Here is a 21,077-nt window from a genome sequence, read left to right on the forward strand (position 1 = left end):
TGGGGTATACCTCTAGGCTCACCCTAGATATACAGAATTTATGGGCAGCCATCTTTTGAAACAGTACAAAAGAGGCAGAAACAGGGATGAAAACCTCTGAGTAGTTCAGACACCAAGCTGGTTCAGCAGAACACATTTTCAGCTGGTTTATATCCCCCCTCCTGCTGGAATGTGGCTAAACAAGATTGGGCAGGGAGAAAGAAAAGTGACAGTGCAAGGCTAGGATGGGAGAAGAGAGAACAAGTAAGATTGTAACAGAGGTTTTGTCCAGATGCTGAATGTTTTTCCTGACCCTCAGAGATGCAAAAGAAAACTTGGGCAAAATGAAAATTTTGGAAACTTCACTCCTTGAGTTTGCAGAGTCCTGGGGTTACATCTCAAGCTAAGTACTATCTAACATCGACTCTCCTCTTCTAAAATGAAAATACCATAGAATTTTTAGTCCTGTCTTCATACCTGTATTGAAATAGTCACATTGACATATGTTTTCTTTTTTTTTTTTTTTCTTTTAATTTTCCCACTGACAGGTTCAGCCATTGATCCAAAAAGGCCACGAGAACCTGGTGCACCATATCCTCCTGTACCAGTGCAGCAGCAATTTGAATGACAGTGTTCTGGACTATGGGCACGAGTGTTACCACCCCAACATGCCAGACTCTTTTCTTACATGTGAGACAGTCATTTTTGCTTGGGCCATTGGAGGAGAGGTAGGATGAATGTCTGTCTAGCATGGTTCATCAATGGGGCTTTTTGAGAGTGTGTATCATCAGGAAATTTCTTCCTAGTATATTAGTGATTACTTAATCTGTGTGTTCTTAAGGGTATGGGATCACAGTCCCTAAATGCCTCAGCAGTAACTACTCAACCTCCTCTAGGCCTTTCAAATATGTAGTGCTGTGGTAATCCTGAGTGACAACCCAAAAGTAATGAAAATAGTAGAGAGGGAGTTGATGCCTTAGGGGAGAAAAATAGCTTTGGAGCATGGAAATCTCTTGCTCTATCAGCTTGTCTTATCTGACATGGAAATACAGTGCGTCCAGCAATGACCAGTATCTGCTACCTGTGGATAATGACAGAAAGAAAAGCAGTGTCTCTAGGTGGCTTCATAAAAGACACAGAGGCACAACTCTCCAAATGAAGTGATACATGAATTTAATTAATTTGGTGCCTCACCAGGACCTGGTTTCACTGTTGCCCCATTCTGGCATATCATTCTGAAGTTTCTTACCTGTGCAAAGAAACATCATTTCTGTGTCGGAGAGATCCTGTGTCAGTGCAGGGCCAGCATAAGGACCACTTTATATAAGGCAGTGGGGCATATCTACTGAAAATACAGGCTGTGATGCCATGCTCACCCCAGGCTGTGTTTGCAGCTTATTTCATGTTAATTTAGGCTGCATTAAAGTAAATGCTTTCAGCTGACATAACACAGCATGACTATCAAAAGAATCCCAGCTCTTTACACCCTTGATTCACTGTGTGCCCACCCAAATGATGGCTTGGGCACAGAGAGCGACTGGGGTGGTGAAACTTTCTGGAACCTCTGTTTGCCAGCCTGCAGTCCAAAACCATTTGCACGTGCTGCAGTGTGAGGAAGCAAGAGTTGTTACATGGACCCATCAAAAGAAGTGTAGTCCACTAGGAGCTTTATCCCTGGTGTATGCTTTGTGCATTTTTGCCATCAGCTATGCTCTGACCTAGTATTTGTACTTTTAACTGTCTTAATCTAAGTGAAATTAAAAACTCATATAAATAAGTTATCATTTGACAAGCCCTATGGAGGTTTTTGCAAGGATGATCCTGCTGTTAAAGATCTGTAGAGAGGAATCTGACAGATCTGGGTTACATTCAGGTTTGCCCAAGTACCCATTTCACTAACTTTAGCTTACCATTATGTAGAATGAAGGTGATAATTATTTATATATATACTACAATTAATTCATTAATGTCCATCAAGCTGGATTCCAGAAAGCTGGAATCTCGAATTGCACATTTCAGAAAGTTAGAATGTGAAATTGCACATTAAAATATTATCTATATACTATAAAATGGTGCAGATTAATTCCAATTAAAGTGAATTTGGTAAATGAGTTCACTTAGGAGATACTGGTATTTTGGGTTGAATCAGGAGTGACCTTTTGAAGTAAATCTCCCAGTTATTCCCACTTACAGATCTTTGTTTATCATCATAAGTGGTTTGAGAAGTTGCACAGGCCTCTCTGGGATGAAGTTAAAATAAATGTGCAGGGGTGAACTCAGCACCTTGAGCAATAAATGGGACCTGACCAGCGCTTGTCCAGAGGAGCATCATTTGGGGGCAGTGGGTCCAGCACAAGCTGTTTCACCATGCAGAGCTGCTTCTTTATTGGCTTGCTAATGGAAACATAGCCATAAAGATCACCTTTATCGTTCAAATAATTTTACTTAGAATAGAGTTACTTGTGCACAAAAAGCAAGTTAATTACATGCAACCTCAGTATTCCCTGGAAATTACTGCTTTTAGAAGCTGGGAACATTTGAAATGTTGATTTATTTCTTCATAAGGGTTTTATTGTCAGACTAAGTGCTTGATGATGCAATGTTTGTAAGTTTAAAATGGAATTTTCCTTTTCTACTCAAGCAATAAATACAGAATAAATAATCATAAGATCACAGGATAATGCAGGTTGGAAAGGACCTCAGGAAGTCTCTAATCTAGCCTCCTACTCAAAGCAGGGTCAGAGGTGAAATTAGACTAGTTTGCCCAGAGCCTTGTCCTCTGGGAAGCATTAGATCTACTATTTTGTATTGACATAGTTTTTAAGTTTATTGAGTACATAATAAGTATATTTTATCACAATGCCATGTTCAGAAAGCTGTAAAATAAGTGGTATTTGTAAATTTTATTATTAATATGATGATATCTTGCAGTGATGATATCATTGCAAGAAGGAGTCAATGTACTTACAAAGAGAAATTAACTCTTAACTCTGGCAAAAAATGCCTTAACTCTGTATTGATTTCTGTGTGTATTGGTTTCCAGGGCTTCACCTACCCTCCTCACGTTGGCTTATCCATCGGCACAGCAGCTGACCCTCTGTTTGTCCTTATGGAGGTGCATTATGACAATCCATCAGAGACAGAAGGTTTGTAGCCCCACAGGCTTTAAAACATGCCAGACTGGAAAATGTACTACACACAAGTGCTCATCCCTGCACTGCATGGCAAACAGAGCAAATAAAAAGCTGAGGGTTATTTTTGGTCCTGATCAATAGTTCCTGGTTTACAGTGTTTTTCTCATTGCCCTTGAATTTTTTTTTCTGTATTTTTTAGATATACATCTACCTGAACAGTGGACAGTTTCTGAAGTAATATAAATGCAGGTGTCTAGACCATTCACTGGGTAAAATCAGTTTATCTTAAAAGATAAGCTTTTAATTTGTAATAGTGTTTTAAAATTGTTCTTCCTGAATTTAATTTATATTTAGAAGAAGTAAAAGGGAGAAACAAAAAATCCCAGGAAAATCAGGGGAACTTTGAAGATGCCTCTTGGAAAGATACTTTTTTGTTCTGAAACAGAAGTTTATTAACCTACTGTACCCAAGAATATTGTGGTGGTTGCTACATATGAACTGAGTAAAATCCAATGCAGCATAGTATACTGGCCTTTCTTTACAGCCCTATGTGTTAAAAGAAATTTTTCTATGTGGGCTATGCCTTACTGTCATTTCCCATCTTCACCTTTTAAATTAATTAAATTTTTTTAATTTAGTGACAGACTGTGCTTTCAGCATGTGGGATGCAATAAACTTAATTTGCATCCTTGATATTGTATGCTTTTTCATCAAATGTTGCATGAAAGCCCAAGAAATCATGTGCTGAAAAATTGTGTCCCTTTGATTTGGTTGCGTTCTTAAATCCATCATTTTAATTTACTGTGCTGTATGATAGTGTTGGTTTAGCTGAAGTGGCACATACGAAAAACTGGAAATTGGTAATGTTTTGTTTCCTTTTAAGCTATAGGAACAATTTTGCCTTGCTGGGACAGTCCCAAAAGACCTGGGAAAATTCAGACAGCATAGGCAGAGCAGGGTGTTTGTAATCCAGGTCATGCTTCTCCTCCTCCCTGGCAAAATACACAGTGTAAGATTGTGCCAGGAGTGCAAGAGAGCAGACCTGGGTGCTCCATCTGCTTCTGGTGGGGACAAATGAGTTCTCCTGACACAGCAGCAAACCTGCCACTGGGTCACCTTCCTTTGTGGGTTTTGGCATCTGCATTTTCCCAGTTTGGTGAAAGGCTGAACAGTTTGCCTCACATTGTGACCTGGGGTAATGTTTTCCTAAGTGACTCAGATTGGCAGTGGCTTTTGGCTCCCAGTTAGGAGGAGTTGAAACATTTTTTAGTTTAACATGGATGGGTTTCACTGTTTCTGGTTTTGTAGTCCTTAACATTTACTTCTCATTTGAAAGGTGGCCTGTTTTGAGATTGTTTATCAGAAACTGACATACCAGAGTTTTGCCATACAGAAGAGTGTATGACTACCATTCTTAATTGGCTATGCACAGTTCATATCCTTTGTTCCTTAATATTTATATGCACTACTCCATCTTAGCTATTTTAGTGACTGTGTAACAGTCCCTGCTCTGTACCTCTGACATTTGCTTATCTTAAAATAGACTGCTGATATCATATTGATGTAAAATTTGGCTTCAGGCACTGCTAAGTCTGCTTTGTTTTTCAGAAGACTAATATAGGTCATTAGGAAGCATCTTACCTTCTCTGAGATATTCGATATGTTTTTGAATTTTTCATTTTCAAAATTGAAAGTATTTCAGGTATTATTCAAAAATACAAAGAGATGAATAGATGAGCTAACAGAATTTAGTTCCTGTGCACAAACAGATTAATAATTTTTTGTGTATATCTTTACAAATAAAAATGACTAAAAGAAGAAAAGTATTCTAAGCATTTAGATGATAAAGGCAACATAAATTATTAATAGATGCACAAACAAACACATATGGCTAAACATATGTGGGTGAACAAAATAGATTTGTATTATTTTGACTCTTAGAAACACAGCCTCCAAACAGCAGGCTTCGGTTCTTTAAACCAATTTTTGAAATCAAGATAAGTCCTTGAGTCAGAGCAACATTAACGTACTCTGTAATTCTCTTGTCTGCTTCACTCAAGGTGGGGGTATTGTCTACAAGTGTGGGATTTAGTAAGGTAATTTTCAGGTTTAATTGATGCTCTCTTAATTGGAAAGATTGTAAAAGGGATGTATTTTTTTTCATCTCAGGTAGTCTGTAATGTAACAGGCAATCCAAAGCAAAGGGAAAATATAATTAATGGTAGCATCCAAGATGAAGAAATAGACAAAATTGTCAACTAGAAGAGAACATGTGGCTTGAAAATTTTAAAGAGAAAAAACACTTTCTGCATATGGTTTCACACATTTCCATAATATTGAGATTGATTCCTTGATTTTCATGTAGAAAACTTATGACACAGCATGGAAAACATGAAGCAATATGGCTTGGGGTTTTTTCTCCTTTAAAAATCTGATTTTTAGCCACAGCTAACTGTGTTCTTTTGTTGCAGGCTTGATAGATAACTCTGGTTTGAGGCTAATTTATACTCCAGTTTTAAGGAAGTACGATGCTGGGGTTATTGAAGCTGGTCTTTGGGTCAGCCTGTTCCACAATATCCCACCAGGCATGCCTGAATTTGTGTCAGAGGGTCACTGCACACTGGAATGTCTGGAAGAGGTATGTCCCTTGCCTGAATCCACTGGTTTTCATTCATGGAAATAATTGGAAGAGTCACTTGAGCTTCTTAGAAAGATTGATAGTTTCACTTGAAAGATGTGAGCAAAGACATCTGATGGTACATGTTGTCCTCCAAAATGTTGTCCTTTTGAACTGGGTACTTGGCATGCTCACTACTCAGGCTGCTTTATTTATTTGAGTAATAATGGATGACACAGGGCTTTTTATTTTGTGTTTATGTAAGCATGCACTGCTTTCTGTGGCAAAGCTATTAATAACTTGGTATAGCTAGCCCAGAAAAAAAAGTTTAGACTAATTCAGACCTGGGAATGTGCAAAAGGCTTCTAATGATGAAATTAAAGCCTGAAAGGTATTCTTACACCAGCCACAGAAACTGAAGACCTGAGCAGGTTTTACATTTATTAATTCTTGGTTTCATTACGATAATTTATATATCTCTGCAGTTAATGGAAGCATTGTCTAAAATCTGTGGTAACTGTATAATGGGAGATTCTCATATACTTTCTCATCTATAGGGAAAGGTTGAATTAATAACATGGTTTACAATGAAGGCTAAATTAGATATAAAATTTAGATTTGTTCTTGGTGGTGTTAAATGTTGGGTATTGTCCTGGCATTTTCAGCCTTAAAACTCTTGAGCAATCCATTATCATGAGGCTTCTGACCCTAGAGCTGTTCTTGAAATGTATTGTGATGACAGATTATTTCTACCTTGAGCTCTGAACAAGAATTAAAGCTGAGCATACTCAACATAAAGTTTAGATCAGTAGATGTCAGCTAGATTGGGAGTGATGCCAGATTTGTGTCAATTTGGAAAAGTTAATTTGCAAATGTTTTTGACCTGGAAAAAACTTCTAGATGTAAACTTATGGTATTTCCCTACCAGTTCACTTAAAGATGGAAAGTAGAGGATGTTACAACTGCAACCTCTCAGTTTAAAGTGTGTCTCTTGGCATCATTCATAACTGCAGAGAAATTCATTTTCACAATAAACATCCACATTCATTAGTGTTAGCCATTAGCACCAAAATAATGTGCAGGTTTTAGTACTATTCCTTTGAAAGTCTTAAAACTATTGAGAATTATTTGCAGTCCAGTTGATTTTCATTTTAACAAATGGGTTCATATAGGAGTAAAAATATGTTTTTGTTTTAAAAAATAATCACAGAAAAAACCCCAGCCTTTTTTGGACATAAACCCTGAATTTCACTTAATATTTTGGTTTTGCTCCAGACTGCATTTTTCAGTAAACTGAGTGAATTCAAAATGCATTAATGAATGTATTTGTAGATGGAATTATATTACATTACATTACTTTTCATTTGGGAACACTGATGGTGTTGGTTTCTCTTGGCCAGGCTCTGGGTGCTGAGAGACCTGCTGGGATTCAAGTGTTTGCAGTACTTCTCCATGCTCACCTTGCTGGCAGAGCTATCAGGATGCGCCACTTCCACAATGGCGAGGAGCAGAAACTACTTGCTTATGATGACGAGTTTGACTTCAACTTCCAGGAGTTTCAGTACCTGAATGAAGAAAGAACCATCTTGCCAGTATGGCACTCTTAATACTTTTCCTGGAAGTGTTTAAGAGATCATGTGCCTATCATTTTCTCACCTTTAGGATTAAATTTGCCACAGAATTTCTTAGCCTAGCATCATAGAATTCTTGGATGTTCTGTTAATTTTTCCATTTATTGCAGAGTCACTCATGCATTAAAGTTTCAGTGTCTTGGGAGTGAGTGTCCACATGAGTCACCGCAGAACTGGCTTGGTTCACCAAATCAAGCTATTCTTTGGGTGCATTTGATATCCATAATAACCTGAACTTTATGATCACAAATGTTTGAACAAAGCAGATTAGAAAATCCCTTGTGTGCTTGGCTGTACCATCTTCATCCATCCAGAAAGATGAATAATGGAAATGCCTCTGTATGGCTTTACAGAGCTGTGGAACCAAGTAGCATATCTTCAGTATTTGCACCCAGCAAGTATCCAGCCTTACAAACCTGTTTAAAAATCAGCCAAGTCTTCTGTTTGTTTCACACTTTTTCTTGTTGGGAGTAAAACTCCATGCTCATGTTCCACCCAATATTTCACTAGTAAACAAAACCCTTTGAAAGAAGAAATCATACAACTCCACTTACTGTATTCCTGAAAACAGTGCAACAGAACTTGTAGAAATATTCAAACTAAAATTATATTATAAAGCAGTAGCTATGCATAGTTATTGCATGAAAAGAGTCTGCATTTTTAGTGTGTCACTCATTTAAAAATTATTCACTCTTCTTTTGTTCTACCCAGTATCTACATTTAAGTTTTGACATGATGACAGAAATTTTAATGCTACAAAGCCTGGATGCTCCATATCTGTCCAGGAGAGCAGCTTGTCCTGGTGCATGTGAACAAGCATGTTTTTAAATTGTCAGTTGCAAAATGCCAAAAAATTGAATTTATTTACAATTGGAATCACTAAGGGAGACAGATCTGAAAAGAACATTGAAATGACTGAACTTCAAGTATGGTCAGGAGCCCCATGGTTTAAACTTCAGGGGCTTCTCTTCAAGCCCCTTTCTCTCTTATGTCTCTTCTCCCACACTGTGAGACTTTGATATTTGTACTTTAGAGACAAGAAGCTAAAATGCTAACTTTATAGTTTAATTTCTACAGCAAAACCTGGATGTTCAAGTGCAGAATTTACTCTTTGAAGTAAAATTGCTCATAATCTAGGGGCCTCAAAGACAAAGTTACCTCCTTCAAGAAAGAAGGTTGAAGGGTTTAGGAAGAGGGCTGGCAGAAGATGACAGGTTTGCAGAGAAAGCGTGTAACATTTTTAGGAAAATTCATGCAATTATAACAGAAGGCCTCTTAAAATTCAAGAACATAAGGGAATACACAACAGAAAAACTATAAAGAGCATTTGATAGTAACAGCAGAACAACAAAAAAAACTAGGTCAAGTAGAAGATGGAAGTCTTTCTCTGAAGAGAACCATTTTTTATGCCTTTCATTTTCATCTTCTGCAAAACTACCAGTGCAACTTTACATACATCATCTGGTGTAATTCAGAGAACAGTTTAATCAATTAACTAATAGTATGATTTTTCATGTAAGTTCTTGTTAGTCTCTCTTTCTACAAGCTCTCCCAAGAGTGTAACCTTCTTTCAGCTTGTGGAGCACATGTTATTTTTTTTCCTCACATAGTAGCACTCTCTTCTCCATTTGGAAGCAGCAGATCTAGTCTCACAGAAGGAACAATTTTAGTGAATGTTATCCAGTCTGTAAGATACGAGAGCCAGAGACCTCATTGACAGGAACAGAGTATTCCCACTGGAAGCAGTGACACTGTGCCAGCTTAAGCTACTTCAGAAACCTCTGTCTCCATTTGGCTGACATGAGGCTGATGCACCTTCTTCCAGCAGTCTGGAGTACAGATTGTGCTAGCCTTGATCTGGAGAAACAGCCTATAGGAAAGGAGAAATTCTCAGCCTTTGAAAGGTGATCTGTTTCTTTTTAGGGAAGCATAATGGTTGATAAGGGTAGATGATACAAAAAAAATCCACTTGATTATCACGGGGATTTTCAAATTTGTACTTGATTAGGTATAGGGAGTTAAAGTATTACCAGACTGTAAGTATTACCAGTTTGTCAAGACACCAAAAAGTTAATTGTATATGTGCTTGAGAAGGTAAGTATTCAGCCTTTCCCATACATATCTGTCAATGTAGTGAAGTCTTTGCCTGCCACTCCTCTACTCCCAGGCTTGGCAGAGATATAGTTGTTTTTGTGATGTGGAAAGCCTTCTTTTCCTCATTTGCCAAATATTTCTATTGAAGTTGGCAGTGTAAATTAGCCTGGGTTAAGTAGCAGTGGATGAGTTTTGCAGCAAGAATAATTTGTTTACATTGTCTACTATATAATTTTCCAGAAAATTGGATGGTAACTGGGTACCTTCATTGCTATTTTAAAAGAAAGTCAAACAACACTCTTATTAAAACTGTTTAAATCCATGGGGGATCCCTGAGGATCTGGATAATATGAATGCTAAGTGCCAAGGCCTTAACATATGGCAATTGCCTAATCCTTCACTCTTTCAAAAAGTCATATCCACTGCTCTGATATTTATTACTTGAGTGCTTGCTGTCATCTGTGGTTACCTGAAGCTGGTGTTGATAAAGTTCAGAACTGTGAACTTCCCAAATTTTGTATTTCAGGGTGATAATTTAGTCACAGAATGCCACTACAGTACTGTGGACCGAATTCGCATGACGTGGGTAAGCAATATTTTGGTGGATCAAAATAAGTACACAGATAATATTGGGGACTAAAACCTTTTTCACAGAACACTGTTTTAAAAAAGTGAATTTACTTACTAATTCCTGTGTGCACATAACTATTTATTGTCTTTCCTTTCATAGATTCTTAGGTTTTAAAGTCATCTGAGCTATTGTGATCTTAGTCTGATCTTTTGCTTAAGGCATTCATATGACTAGTTTGTAAAAATAAGCACGTCAGCTCATAAAAAATCCTTAGAAGTCAAACTTTTCTAGTGTAAAGGAGTGCTTTCTTTGCAACATGTATTAACATGCAAATTCTGCGTACTGTAAATGAATCATTTTTATGAAGTTGTTACGCATTTTTCCTGGAGTTGTAATTGCCAGTTCTTTTGTATTGATTTTTAGATCAGAAGGTTTTCCAACTATTTAGTTTTGCGCCTAATACAGAATCCAGGCAGAATGAAGGTCCTTTGGGTTGGGAAGAGGTGTTGGGAAACCACTCCTCCCTGCTGAGGGTGTCCAGCTCTGGTTTGGCACAGTCTCCCAGAAGCAGCTTGATAGGTTAACAGAGGCACTGGGCATTGCAGTGCAGTCACTAGCTTTTGGAGGTGAAGTAAATTTGGTTACTCGGACATGGGCTGCACTGTCCCAGTTGTCTAGGAGCATATAGAGTGATGCCAAACCCACTATGTCTATGGGAGGGATATAGCTGCCTGTGCCAAGGTCTGATGCTGCTTCCTGGGGGAGTGGCTGGATCCAGACCTCTGGGAAGTGAGACCTGAGGGCTGTCTGTTTTGCAGGGAAAAGCTGTTCCTGGCATCCAGAGAGCAAAGGGATACTTCTCCCTGAGTAATGGATTGCACGTAGGCATATGCAGTAGTTATTTAATGAAAAGCAAAAGAGCAAGAATGAAGACTTTTGAGTTTTATGTCCTGTTTTCTTGTGTGGTGACCACACTAACTCTTGGCTCATGTGTTTTCTCCATTCCTATTCCTGTGGTTCCATGAGACTTGTGGAAGTGTTCCCACCCAGGATTTAGGAACATATAGTTTATAATCTTGTCCATGTTTACCAAGATTAATTTTAAGTTGGTTGTTTGCCCCATGGTTCTCAATGGAAGATTGCTTAAGAATCTGTTTCTTCTGTTAGCTAGAAATATTATTCTAATAACTAATTTTATAATGCATGCTCATTTTTTCTTGAGTCAACATTATCTGTTAATAGAAATAATTCTTTTCCTTCTTGCTTTTTACTGGCATATGTACTTACAACCTAAGTTCATAGGTTGTAAGGAGCATGAATCTTCCATCCCAGCCTCTGTTTTACTAGGCAAAGCTCAATTAATTTCTTATTAAACATATTATTTGTCCTACAAGATTTTTTTCCTTATCTGTTCCACTTTTCTGAAATGTGGTGAATCTAAGTACCTTGGGGGCAACTGAAAGCAAACCTGAACTTCTCAGATAGTACACTTCAATATAATATGAGCCTTATTTTATTCACAGGTGTTCTTTCTGATGTCTTTTAACTTAGAAGCTATTTCTTGAGCTTCCAGAGTATTTTGTAATTAATTATGTAATAGCCTCTTGCTACTTGACAACCTCATGTACGAGATAAACTTGTCAAATTTGGCCTTCTGATACACTTTCATTAGCATCTGAATGCTAATCAGTGGTTTAATTTGTGGGATTCCAGTGCTACCCTGATTAATGAAAAATCCCATTTTCAGGGTGGTCTGAGCACCAGGAATGAAATGTGCCTGTCATACCTGCTCTATTACCCGAGAATCAACCTCACCCGCTGTGCGAGCATTCCAGATATAATGGAACAGCTCCAGTTCATTGGTGTTAAGGAAATCTATCGACCAGTCAGGTATGTAAAATTTTTATGAATATGTGCAGCACCTCTCTCTCTGTCTGTGGGATTCTTGGATCATTTTTATACAACTTTTCTTTCTTTCTGGTAGGAAGAAAAGAAACATAGTCACTGTGCCACTTCTTTTGGTCAATATGCTGTGCTGCCATTTTTCCTGCCAAATTATTTTGCATCTTTTTTTCTTCTGATAGAAAAGCAGTTTCTTCTTTTAAGGAAATAATACTGTTAACATTGTTTTTGTTTTTGTTTTTGTTTTTTTACCACATACATCTGTGAAAAGGCTATATATCAATGTTTTAAATCTATCAATTTATTAAAACATGTCAATGTTTCATATATAGAGAAGTAATTTTGAAAAAGAGTTTGTGAGCTGGTTATTGAATTTCCCTCGGTAGTTTTGTTGACAGGAATTCCGAGGACAAAAATATGTTCCTTATAGTGCTTAAAATTAAAGCATCTCAACAGGAGATTGTAAACAGTGAGAACAGTCAAAAGTGGAATGTTCCCAAATGAATGAAATGCAGAAAAATAATCAAACAATAAAAAGTTGAATGAACATTTTGTGGTGAAAGGTGAATTGCATTTGTATTTTTAGTTGCACTAAACTACTGTAATAGTAAGATTTTAAAATCAAATGGATAGACTAATAGTGTGTCATCACAAATTTTAAAAGTTGTCTTTGCTTATACAGTTTATCTTAACAAACCCTATAAAGCTATTATTGCAAAATAATTTGACATACAGGCTTAGTGGTCTTCGTTCTGAAATTTATATTCAAGAAGAGTTTGAAGGAAGTCACAGTGCAATCAATGTCTACATAATTTTCCACACTATTTCCATTTACAACCTCTTTTAATGCAGGGAGAACAGAGTTTCTAAATTAGTCCTATCTAAAAGAGTCTTTCTGAGCTTAGAAAGAAAATATTCTAACAAATGTATGCTCTCTTGAGTGTTCATTCATGATAACTGTACTTAAGGAAAAAATGCACATTTGGCCTGGGGAAATAAAGATGTTCTGAATAGAGTAAGTATGCAGACTGTCTGCCACAAATGGAATAGTAATTAGAAGAGGAGATTATTAATGCCTCTAGTATTTATGACCTAATCCACAATTCTTGTTTCATTAAACTCTGTCAGCCTAAGGATATGTGACCTGATCCTCATCTCTCTTGTGTCAGTCTAACACTAGAATTGCTTCACTGACTTTTTCAAAGTCTCTCTTGACTTACAAATGCAAACTGGGAGTAGGATCAAGGCGTTGTGGCTCACTTAAAAACATTTTTCCTCTGTTTGGTGGCACAGACAACAGTTTAAATCATGAGGAGAAGAGATAAAATTGGGCTTGAGTACCATAATACTTGGTTAAAATCAGTCTCTATGCCTAGATGTTGAGTGGAGCAGAACTCTGGCATAGACAATTTCCCCAAAGCAAGTGGGAGACAGCCTACTACAAGATAACACAGATCTGTTTAAAGTATTCTGAAAAGATAACTCGTGCTCCAATCACAGTATTAATTAGGTACTTGATAAAGGTTTAGATACTTCTGTTCTTCCTCTAGCTGTATTGATTTTGTGTTTGTAAAAGTTTGATTCCTCCACCATGTTTTTTCCGTTCATCCAGTAAAGTCAAACAAGGAGAAAGCAGAAACAATTGAAAAGGTTGTGGGTTATGGATTTTTGTTTTTTTTTTAATTTTCCTATGTTACTTTTTTTAGTTTTCTTTACTAAATGAAATCTCATTCCTTCCCTTTCCATGTGGCTGGTGAGAAATGAGATTGTCCCCATTTGTTCATGGGAAAGATTTCCACACTTGGCCAGACAGATCTTTCAGAGCAGTGCAGCAGGTCTCTGAACCACCTCTGGCCAAAAGTGCCCTTGCAGCCAGCTTGTAGGAATATGCCAAAGGGAGAGTCCACAACCCTGGTTATTATCTGCTGCCCACCAGTGCAGAGCAACTCCTCAGTTCTGACCTGAGCTTGGCAGAACCGTCTGCAAGCAGCTTTCTAATGGCAAAGGTTCCTTGGCAACCTGGCCTGCCAAACCTCGGAGAGCGTGTGGCTTTCCTTTGTTTTTGTTTTTGTTTTCTTCAGAAGTTACAGCAGATCTGCTTTGTATTGCTTGTGCATTGAGTTTGTGGATCAGAAAAGAGCAATGTACCTCTTGAAGTCCTTCATTTCCAAAAGCGTCTGGTAGCAAGTACTAACCTGCTGATAGCCTTCCATGAGTCTGTCAAAATCAATGAAACTGCATCAGTTTTCAGTAGAAGAGAACTTAGTTGAAAAGAGAACTTTGTGAGCTAGGCATAATATACATAGCTGTAGTGCATTTATTTTTCTAAAGTTCCCCAGAAGTTTTCCTCGTTCATTTCAGCCTGATAGTTTTTTATCTATTTTTTAAAATTAATTGTTTGTTTTTCTTTAGGACTTGGCCTTTCATTATCAAGAGTCCTAAGCAATATAAAAACCTGTCTTTTATGGATGCAATGAACAAATTCAAATGGTCCAGATCAGAGGGTCTCTCCTATAATCAACTTGTGCTTAAACTACCTGTGAACGTGAGATGTTCTAAAACAGATAATGCTGAATGGTCGGTAAGTGTGCTGAAAAGGAGGCAACGATGACATGAAACTACTTTGATTTACTGTGTTTCAATGCATGTGAATAACTATATGATTATATGTCTTTAGGATGTTTACACAGCTATATTTCATTTACATACAATAACAAATGATGAGAATGTTTTACCAGTGCTTTCATCTAACTTGAGTTCTAGAAGCATTTAAAAAGAATAGAGAAGTTGGAGCTTTAATCAGCACCTGGGATCAGTAATAGGAAGATGGAGTCTTTCAGTGGGGCTGGGACTGGTCAGAGAGCAGCCATGTACATCAGGTGAAGTGACCATGACAGGAAACTGTCCTACCTTGGCTACCTCCATGGTCAGGGACTTATGTTAGGGTCTTGCAACAGATGATTTGAAATCCCTAAATCAGGTTTCCTCTCTGAGACACCTTCTAGGGGAAGCTTACTGACTGCTTAATGAAGCCTCAAGAATCTGCCTTCTTAACTTGGGCATCTAGACAACCTAAAGCTGTATGAATATTCTTGCAATAAGTCATGCTTTTTTAATGATCCTAGAATTGTCTATAGTATTGGGCCAGAAAAATAAAATTGGATAGTCTGTTCCCTTTGTGCAACTTATTAAGATTTTATCTTCCATGGTTTTACTTTCCCTATTGTCTTGATGAAAAAACCTGTAAGAGAAAATATAATTCCCCAATAAATTATTATTTATTCTAAATATCTATTGGTATTTTACCAGAACACTGCTGAGAAAAGTTGTCATCTTCAATGTTGATGTTTGTTTAAAAAGAATGGCTAGTGCATGTCATATCATCCCTAAAAAAAAATGCTTTAAAATATGTATTCCTCTTTGAACTCCTTTACAGACTCCAAATTCGAGGCTTTTACTTTTTTGAGATTTTCTGTTCAGAATTAGAGGCAGTCTCACTGTACCAGCTTATTTCCTATTGTGATTTCAGTCTAGTGTAGCAGAGCTGCTGTGAGATACTACTGATGAAGTAATTCCTATGAAAGGATTTCTGCCTCATCCTCCTCACCCTAGAAGATAGCCCATGCTTCCTCATAGTGTGTCACACAGTCCTTTCAGGTGTTGAAGAAATTGCCCCTCCTACAGCAGCGTTCTTGTGTTTTTCCAGCATAGGTCAGACTGTTCTGCCCATTGGATGACAAAGGAATACTGTGTGCTATAAGTAATGAAAGAGGTTCTGTCCCATTGTAGACCTCCTGTGGAAAGTAGTTGTAGACAGAAAAAAAACAGTTGTAGACAATACTGTGACTTTTCACCAGTTTTGGTTAAACTTCTTGACCTTTACAGCTGATGACTAGTAGCAATTGCATAGCCACCCTTTCACTGATTATTTGTCAGAGGACAAGTCAAGATGATGAAAAGCACAGAAATTTTATCAAGAGGGGATAGGCTGAGGTTTTTTTAATGGTATACTTTCTGGAAAATGCTGTTGCTCTTTATCTTACAGGATGAAGGAACAATACTTACAACTCAAAGAATGAGCTCACTGGAACTGGGAGTTCTTAGCTCTTCCTTAATCATAGTTTCCTTTTTCAAAATGACATGGGCATATTCTTCAAAGCTAAGATTAGGACTCTTTCCTTTCCCTTCCCTTATTAGTGATATTACACTTAAATGACCATCCTCATCAAAATCAGGGACAGATTTAACCTGAATGGCCAAACAATCCCTCAGTTGTTACAAGACTGAAAAAAATTGAAGCAGAGGAACTGAGTTGAAAATACCTTCTTTTTTCTATAGAGTTGGTCTGTATTTCAGTTTTACTTTTGTGTTGTGTTTTCTAAGATTAAGTCAATATTCAGTTGGGGTTTCTTTCTAGGGTACAGAATAATAGCAACATAGATGAAGTCCCCAAAGCAAGCATATGCTGTACAGGTGGGCATTCAACCTTTCAAAAATGTGCCCAGGAGCTTACTTTCTGCAAAGCTTATTTTCTTTAACATGTAGGGAGTAAATTTAGGAAAAGCAAGCTGAGCTGTGTACACAAATGTCTCCAATTTCATGTCAAAACGATAGCAAACACATAGTTACATCAAATCCCATAAAATTGCACTGAGTTCTATGGGAAGAGTGAAAAATGCTCAGTACATAGCAATATGACACTGCTGTATGTGACCTTGCTTGAGCAGGGACATGGAACCCAATGACCTCCAGAGATCCTTTCCAACCACAACCATTCTGTGGTTCTGTGGAACAAAACCTGTGTACACAGTTTTAGCTGTTTTGTACGTGCAAGTATGAGCCTTGCACTCAGAAATGAACACATTCAAATATCATCCTATATCCCCACAGCAGAGTGACACTGCCAGCTTTCGTTTGTATTTGACAGAAAGATGAAAACAACAACCAAACCTGCCAAACAACCCCACAAAGCAAAATAAGGTTACTCAAATAAACCAACCAAAGTCTATCCTTGCTTGACTGTAGAGGATGCCAGTGTGTACTGCTGCTCTCGAGCTGAGAATGTTGGATATGCACACTGGCTGATCATTTGGCATGCAGTATATTAATATTTTTACTGAGCTTGATGTTTCCACAGTGACAATCACAGCCCAAGTACAAAACTATCAATAGACTATCAGGCAAGCTGCCAATTATCTTGAGAGCAAAAAGAGTTTTCTAATCTTATGTGACAAAACTCTGATAATTTTTTGCTATTTTAATTTCAGATCCAAGGCATGACAGCTTTACCTCCTGATATAGAGCGACCATACAAGACAGAGCCAGTAATATGCAGTTCATCTTCCTGTTTAAGTTGCAGTTTATTCCTTACCCTGTTGTGTATTGTATACATCACAGCCAGTACCATAGGAAACACTGAGCCCTTTGTATAATAATTTTTATTCATCTGTGTTCTGTATGCCATGCAAGTTCTGATGTGTTTGCACTGTTGCTATTGTAGATTTATTTTTTTACTTATTAATGAACTACATTTGCTGGATCAAAACAAAATGTGTGCATCCTTTGGAAACTGTGGGGTTTTTCGTTTTCAATGTAAAATATGTATGAAATACAGTAGGTACACTGACACATTGCATATTGAAATATTTTCCTGTACCATTTTCTTATACTTTGTCCTGCCTCTTTCATGTGGTGCTTTCAAAGTCATCTATGTATATGGGTAAAATTAATAAACTAAAAGCAACTTAGTTAACCACAATCAGCCTGGTCTGTGTTGTATTATTTTGGCTTGATTGTTGTTATCTGCAGGTAATGAAATCACTGCTATATGGACAGGACTTGCAAACATAAATTTGGGCATGTCTGGCTGACATGTGCCATAAAGCTATGGGAAGGATTCATTCAGTCTGGACATTTCTGGGAGCAGCACACTACAAAACCATCTTAGCTCCTGAGATATGAGAACTAAGGGTGCTAAAGGGATGAAAAACACAGGCAGAACCCCAAATCTCCTCATTGTGAATCCTGTACAAATCTTTTGGCTTTGTTGGCATTTCTTTTTCCCGATCCCAGGTAGTTCAGGGCGTTGCTTGTGTCCTAAGATATTTGCACAGTGAATAAATCTTTGGCGAGAAGTAGGCATTCCTTTTCTAGATTTGATCTGGACAGCAGGAGCAATAAAGATTTATCTCACATTTAGGCTCTGCCATGCACAGGGAACTGAGCCTGCCAGCAGCTATTGTTAGCACATGCTGAGCATTGCAATAGGCCAAACTGCTGATTAAGAGGTTGTTTTTCTGTCTCATATGTACAAAGTTTTATTTATATTCTGAAATTGGCAACTTTTCAACTCAGATGGTGTTGGGTAGGGAAGATTCCTGAAAGAGACAAAATTTATTGCTCCCCAGTGAAATTATGCCACACAGTAGAAAAGGACTGAACATTGAAAAAAAACAACATTCACTTTTGTAGCCCCACTGCAGTTACAGTAAGCTATAATTTTTTCAGTTTTGCATAAACATTTTTGGAGTGTGGCTGTAAAAATAAGTTAGTCTGGATGCTGAGAGTGCTTCCCTGATCGCTGCAACACCTGCTCTACAACTAACCTCTTTAGGCTTAGTTACACACAGGCTTTGCTATGTACATTTTATGACATTGAGCACTTCTGTGCAGTGTGGTGAGTCCAGAGCAGATCAAGTACCTGAGCTGAGATAAAATGCTTTTCTGCCCATTTTTGTTCATTAACTGTTAACAACTGATATCAGCTCTCCGTGCAGCTCCTCTTCTTAAGCAGGGCAGGCTGTTTTATGCAAAGAAATATCACATAAGAAGGAAGATGAGGAGAGGATCTGGCAGCTGTCTTCTCTGAATTTGAAAAGTAAAAAGGAAAGCATCACAGAGCTGGTAGGGCACCTCTGCATGTAGCCAAAATTACAATGCATGTGATAGCTGACAGGAGAGAGGCACTGAAGCAGCTCCATGTCTCAAGTAGAGATGAAAGATTTAATCAAGGGTAGATTAATTTTCTAGGAGCTATAGCAATCTCATTAGAGAACTTATGCATAAAGGGAGTTTAAGATGGGCCATGAAGATAAAAGTTCACAAGGCCAGCTTTATCCTCCTGATGCTGTATCTGTACTTGGCTTGGAAAAACTCCTACATGGGAAAATTCTTTATCATTGTTGGGCAGGTTTTTGCTCTAAATATACCTGGACTGTGATATATTCTGTCATTCTTCCCTTTGGTTCTGGATGAGCTAAGGAAGTAGTGTATGCCAAATAGCATGTGGGTTTTTTTGGGATTAAGCTCCTGAAGTTTCAATAAAGAAATGTAACTATGTAGGTGTCTTCTTCCTGCCAGAAGAACTATGTTCTTCTGTTTTGTAGTCCCAAATATAACTGGTTGAAAAGAGTAGTCATGGTGAATTATAGGCAGAAAAGTCTTCTGACTGATTATTTTTACAGATCTTTTCTGAATGTAAAAAAAGTGAGGGGCATCCTCCATCTACTAAGATATCATGAAGTCTAGGATGCATCCTATTCTAACAGGAGTCAGCAGGGACCTTGGCCTTTCTTATGCTCAAACCCATCCCTAATCTAGGCATGTTTTAACAGCTTTTCTTCAGGGAGCAAGGGGAAAAATAACAGGCAATGAAATGAGAAAAGAGCTTTTGTGTTGGATAGGGGAACCCTTTCACATGCAGTGTTGTGTCTCATTTGCTACTACTGGCATCCATCCTGGGTTGACTTGATTTGCAAAACATATAAATCAGATCTAGGGTTAATTTCCATTCTGTCTGTTCTCTGATTTGATGCAGTTTCTTATCTACAGGGATTTCCTTTCTGTGGGCACCCATCCTAGGAACACGTGAACAGATGGGTGTTTGTTTTTGCTATCCAGTATGGCACAAGATGATGTAAAGCAAAGCCAGCTCAGAAAGGATGTCTGTGAGAGATAGCTGCCAGCATATCAGGCAGACCTGTCATATACACTAAACACTCATTTTTGTTTAACCCACAAGTGTTTTATGATTTCTGGGGGAATGGAAAGGAAAATTTTGCTTCACAGGTAAATAAAAAGAGAAATTGGTGATAGAGTTCTGGGATATTTCCAAATAAAAGAATCCAAGACAGATGTGAACACATTATTACAGAAACTTAAAACCAGAAAACAAATAAAAACCAGTCTGAAATTGTTGAGAATTCAAACAAGGATAAAAGTGAGAAATGCTACGAGCCAACTCTATGTCACTGAAGAAAAACATGTAGCAAGCACACACCTAGTCACACTGCACAAGAAAAAGCTCTCAGACACAGATCTCTGTGGTTTTCTCTCATTATTGAGCTCTAGTAAAGCATATGTTCTTTGTGTTTCTACCCAAAGCATTTATAATAGTTATAGTTAAAAGCATATACAGTAAGTACTATTATCAAGCAAACCATGGTGGTGAAGATGTGTATACATTGGAAAATCTATGACTTGTAGATGATGAGCACAAAAATGACTACACACAATACATTATTTTAACAATTATGTCATTCATGCTTTACTTTGTGTGAAAAAAATAGTTAAAAGTTTCTATTGAGAAGCCAGATATGTAAATATTTTAGTGGTATTAAATATTTGGTGGATTGCATTCTCCAATAGTTGCTGAAAATCCCATTCTGTTTTAATAATATTCCTCACAAAATGATCCAGTCACCTATCACCTGCAGACTATCTATAGATGTACTATTTATAGTATTTAATCCCTTTTGGGTCTATTATTTATCCATTACAGATCTTCCATTTAAACATGTGGCTCTCCTCAAATATCCCTCTCATCTAAATTGACAACCATTTGGGATTTTGCCTGTGTGTAGTGAAAACAGGATGCAGGACATCTGAAATAGGAACACTGGTGTTTACGTAGCTATACCATTTGTCCCTGTAGAGGAGAATGTCATTTTCTGATCTCATTTCCCCTGCTGGAGGCCCTATACAGGCATCTATACAGCCCCATGTCAGCCCATTCTTGGCTGCATAGCGTGACATCTAGGCTGGGTGCAAGTGTGGACCAGAGCAAGGGTGAGAGGCTGAATCCCAGCTGTGGGAGTGCAACTGTATTGGGCTTAATTCCTTTCACTGGGGAGGTCTGGCTTGTTTAAAAG

The 21,077-nt window shown here is 37.8% G+C and overlaps 1 protein-coding gene across 1 annotated transcript in view; it reads left to right on the plus strand.

Annotated features, from left to right (window-relative positions):
• MOXD1 (monooxygenase DBH like 1) overlaps positions 1 to 17,686 on the plus strand; it is a 49,539-nt gene extending 31,853 nt beyond the window's left edge. Inside the window, exons 5-12 of the mRNA XM_036404563.2 lie at positions 528 to 707; positions 3,023 to 3,125; positions 5,585 to 5,751; positions 7,131 to 7,322; positions 9,982 to 10,041; positions 11,774 to 11,916; positions 14,341 to 14,509; positions 17,196 to 17,686. Coding sequence (XP_036260456.1) covers positions 528 to 707; positions 3,023 to 3,125; positions 5,585 to 5,751; positions 7,131 to 7,322; positions 9,982 to 10,041; positions 11,774 to 11,916; positions 14,341 to 14,509; positions 17,196 to 17,360 — 1,179 coding nt within the window. The 3' untranslated portion in view covers positions 17,361 to 17,686. The remainder of the gene's footprint in view (positions 1 to 527; positions 708 to 3,022; positions 3,126 to 5,584; positions 5,752 to 7,130; positions 7,323 to 9,981; positions 10,042 to 11,773; positions 11,917 to 14,340; positions 14,510 to 17,195) is intronic.
• The last annotated feature ends 3,391 nt before the right edge of the window (positions 17,687 to 21,077 follow it).

Source organism: Molothrus ater, chromosome 3, assembly GCF_012460135.2.
Source record: "Molothrus ater isolate BHLD 08-10-18 breed brown headed cowbird chromosome 3, BPBGC_Mater_1.1, whole genome shotgun sequence".
NCBI classification, from domain to species: domain Eukaryota; kingdom Metazoa; phylum Chordata; class Aves; order Passeriformes; family Icteridae; genus Molothrus; species Molothrus ater.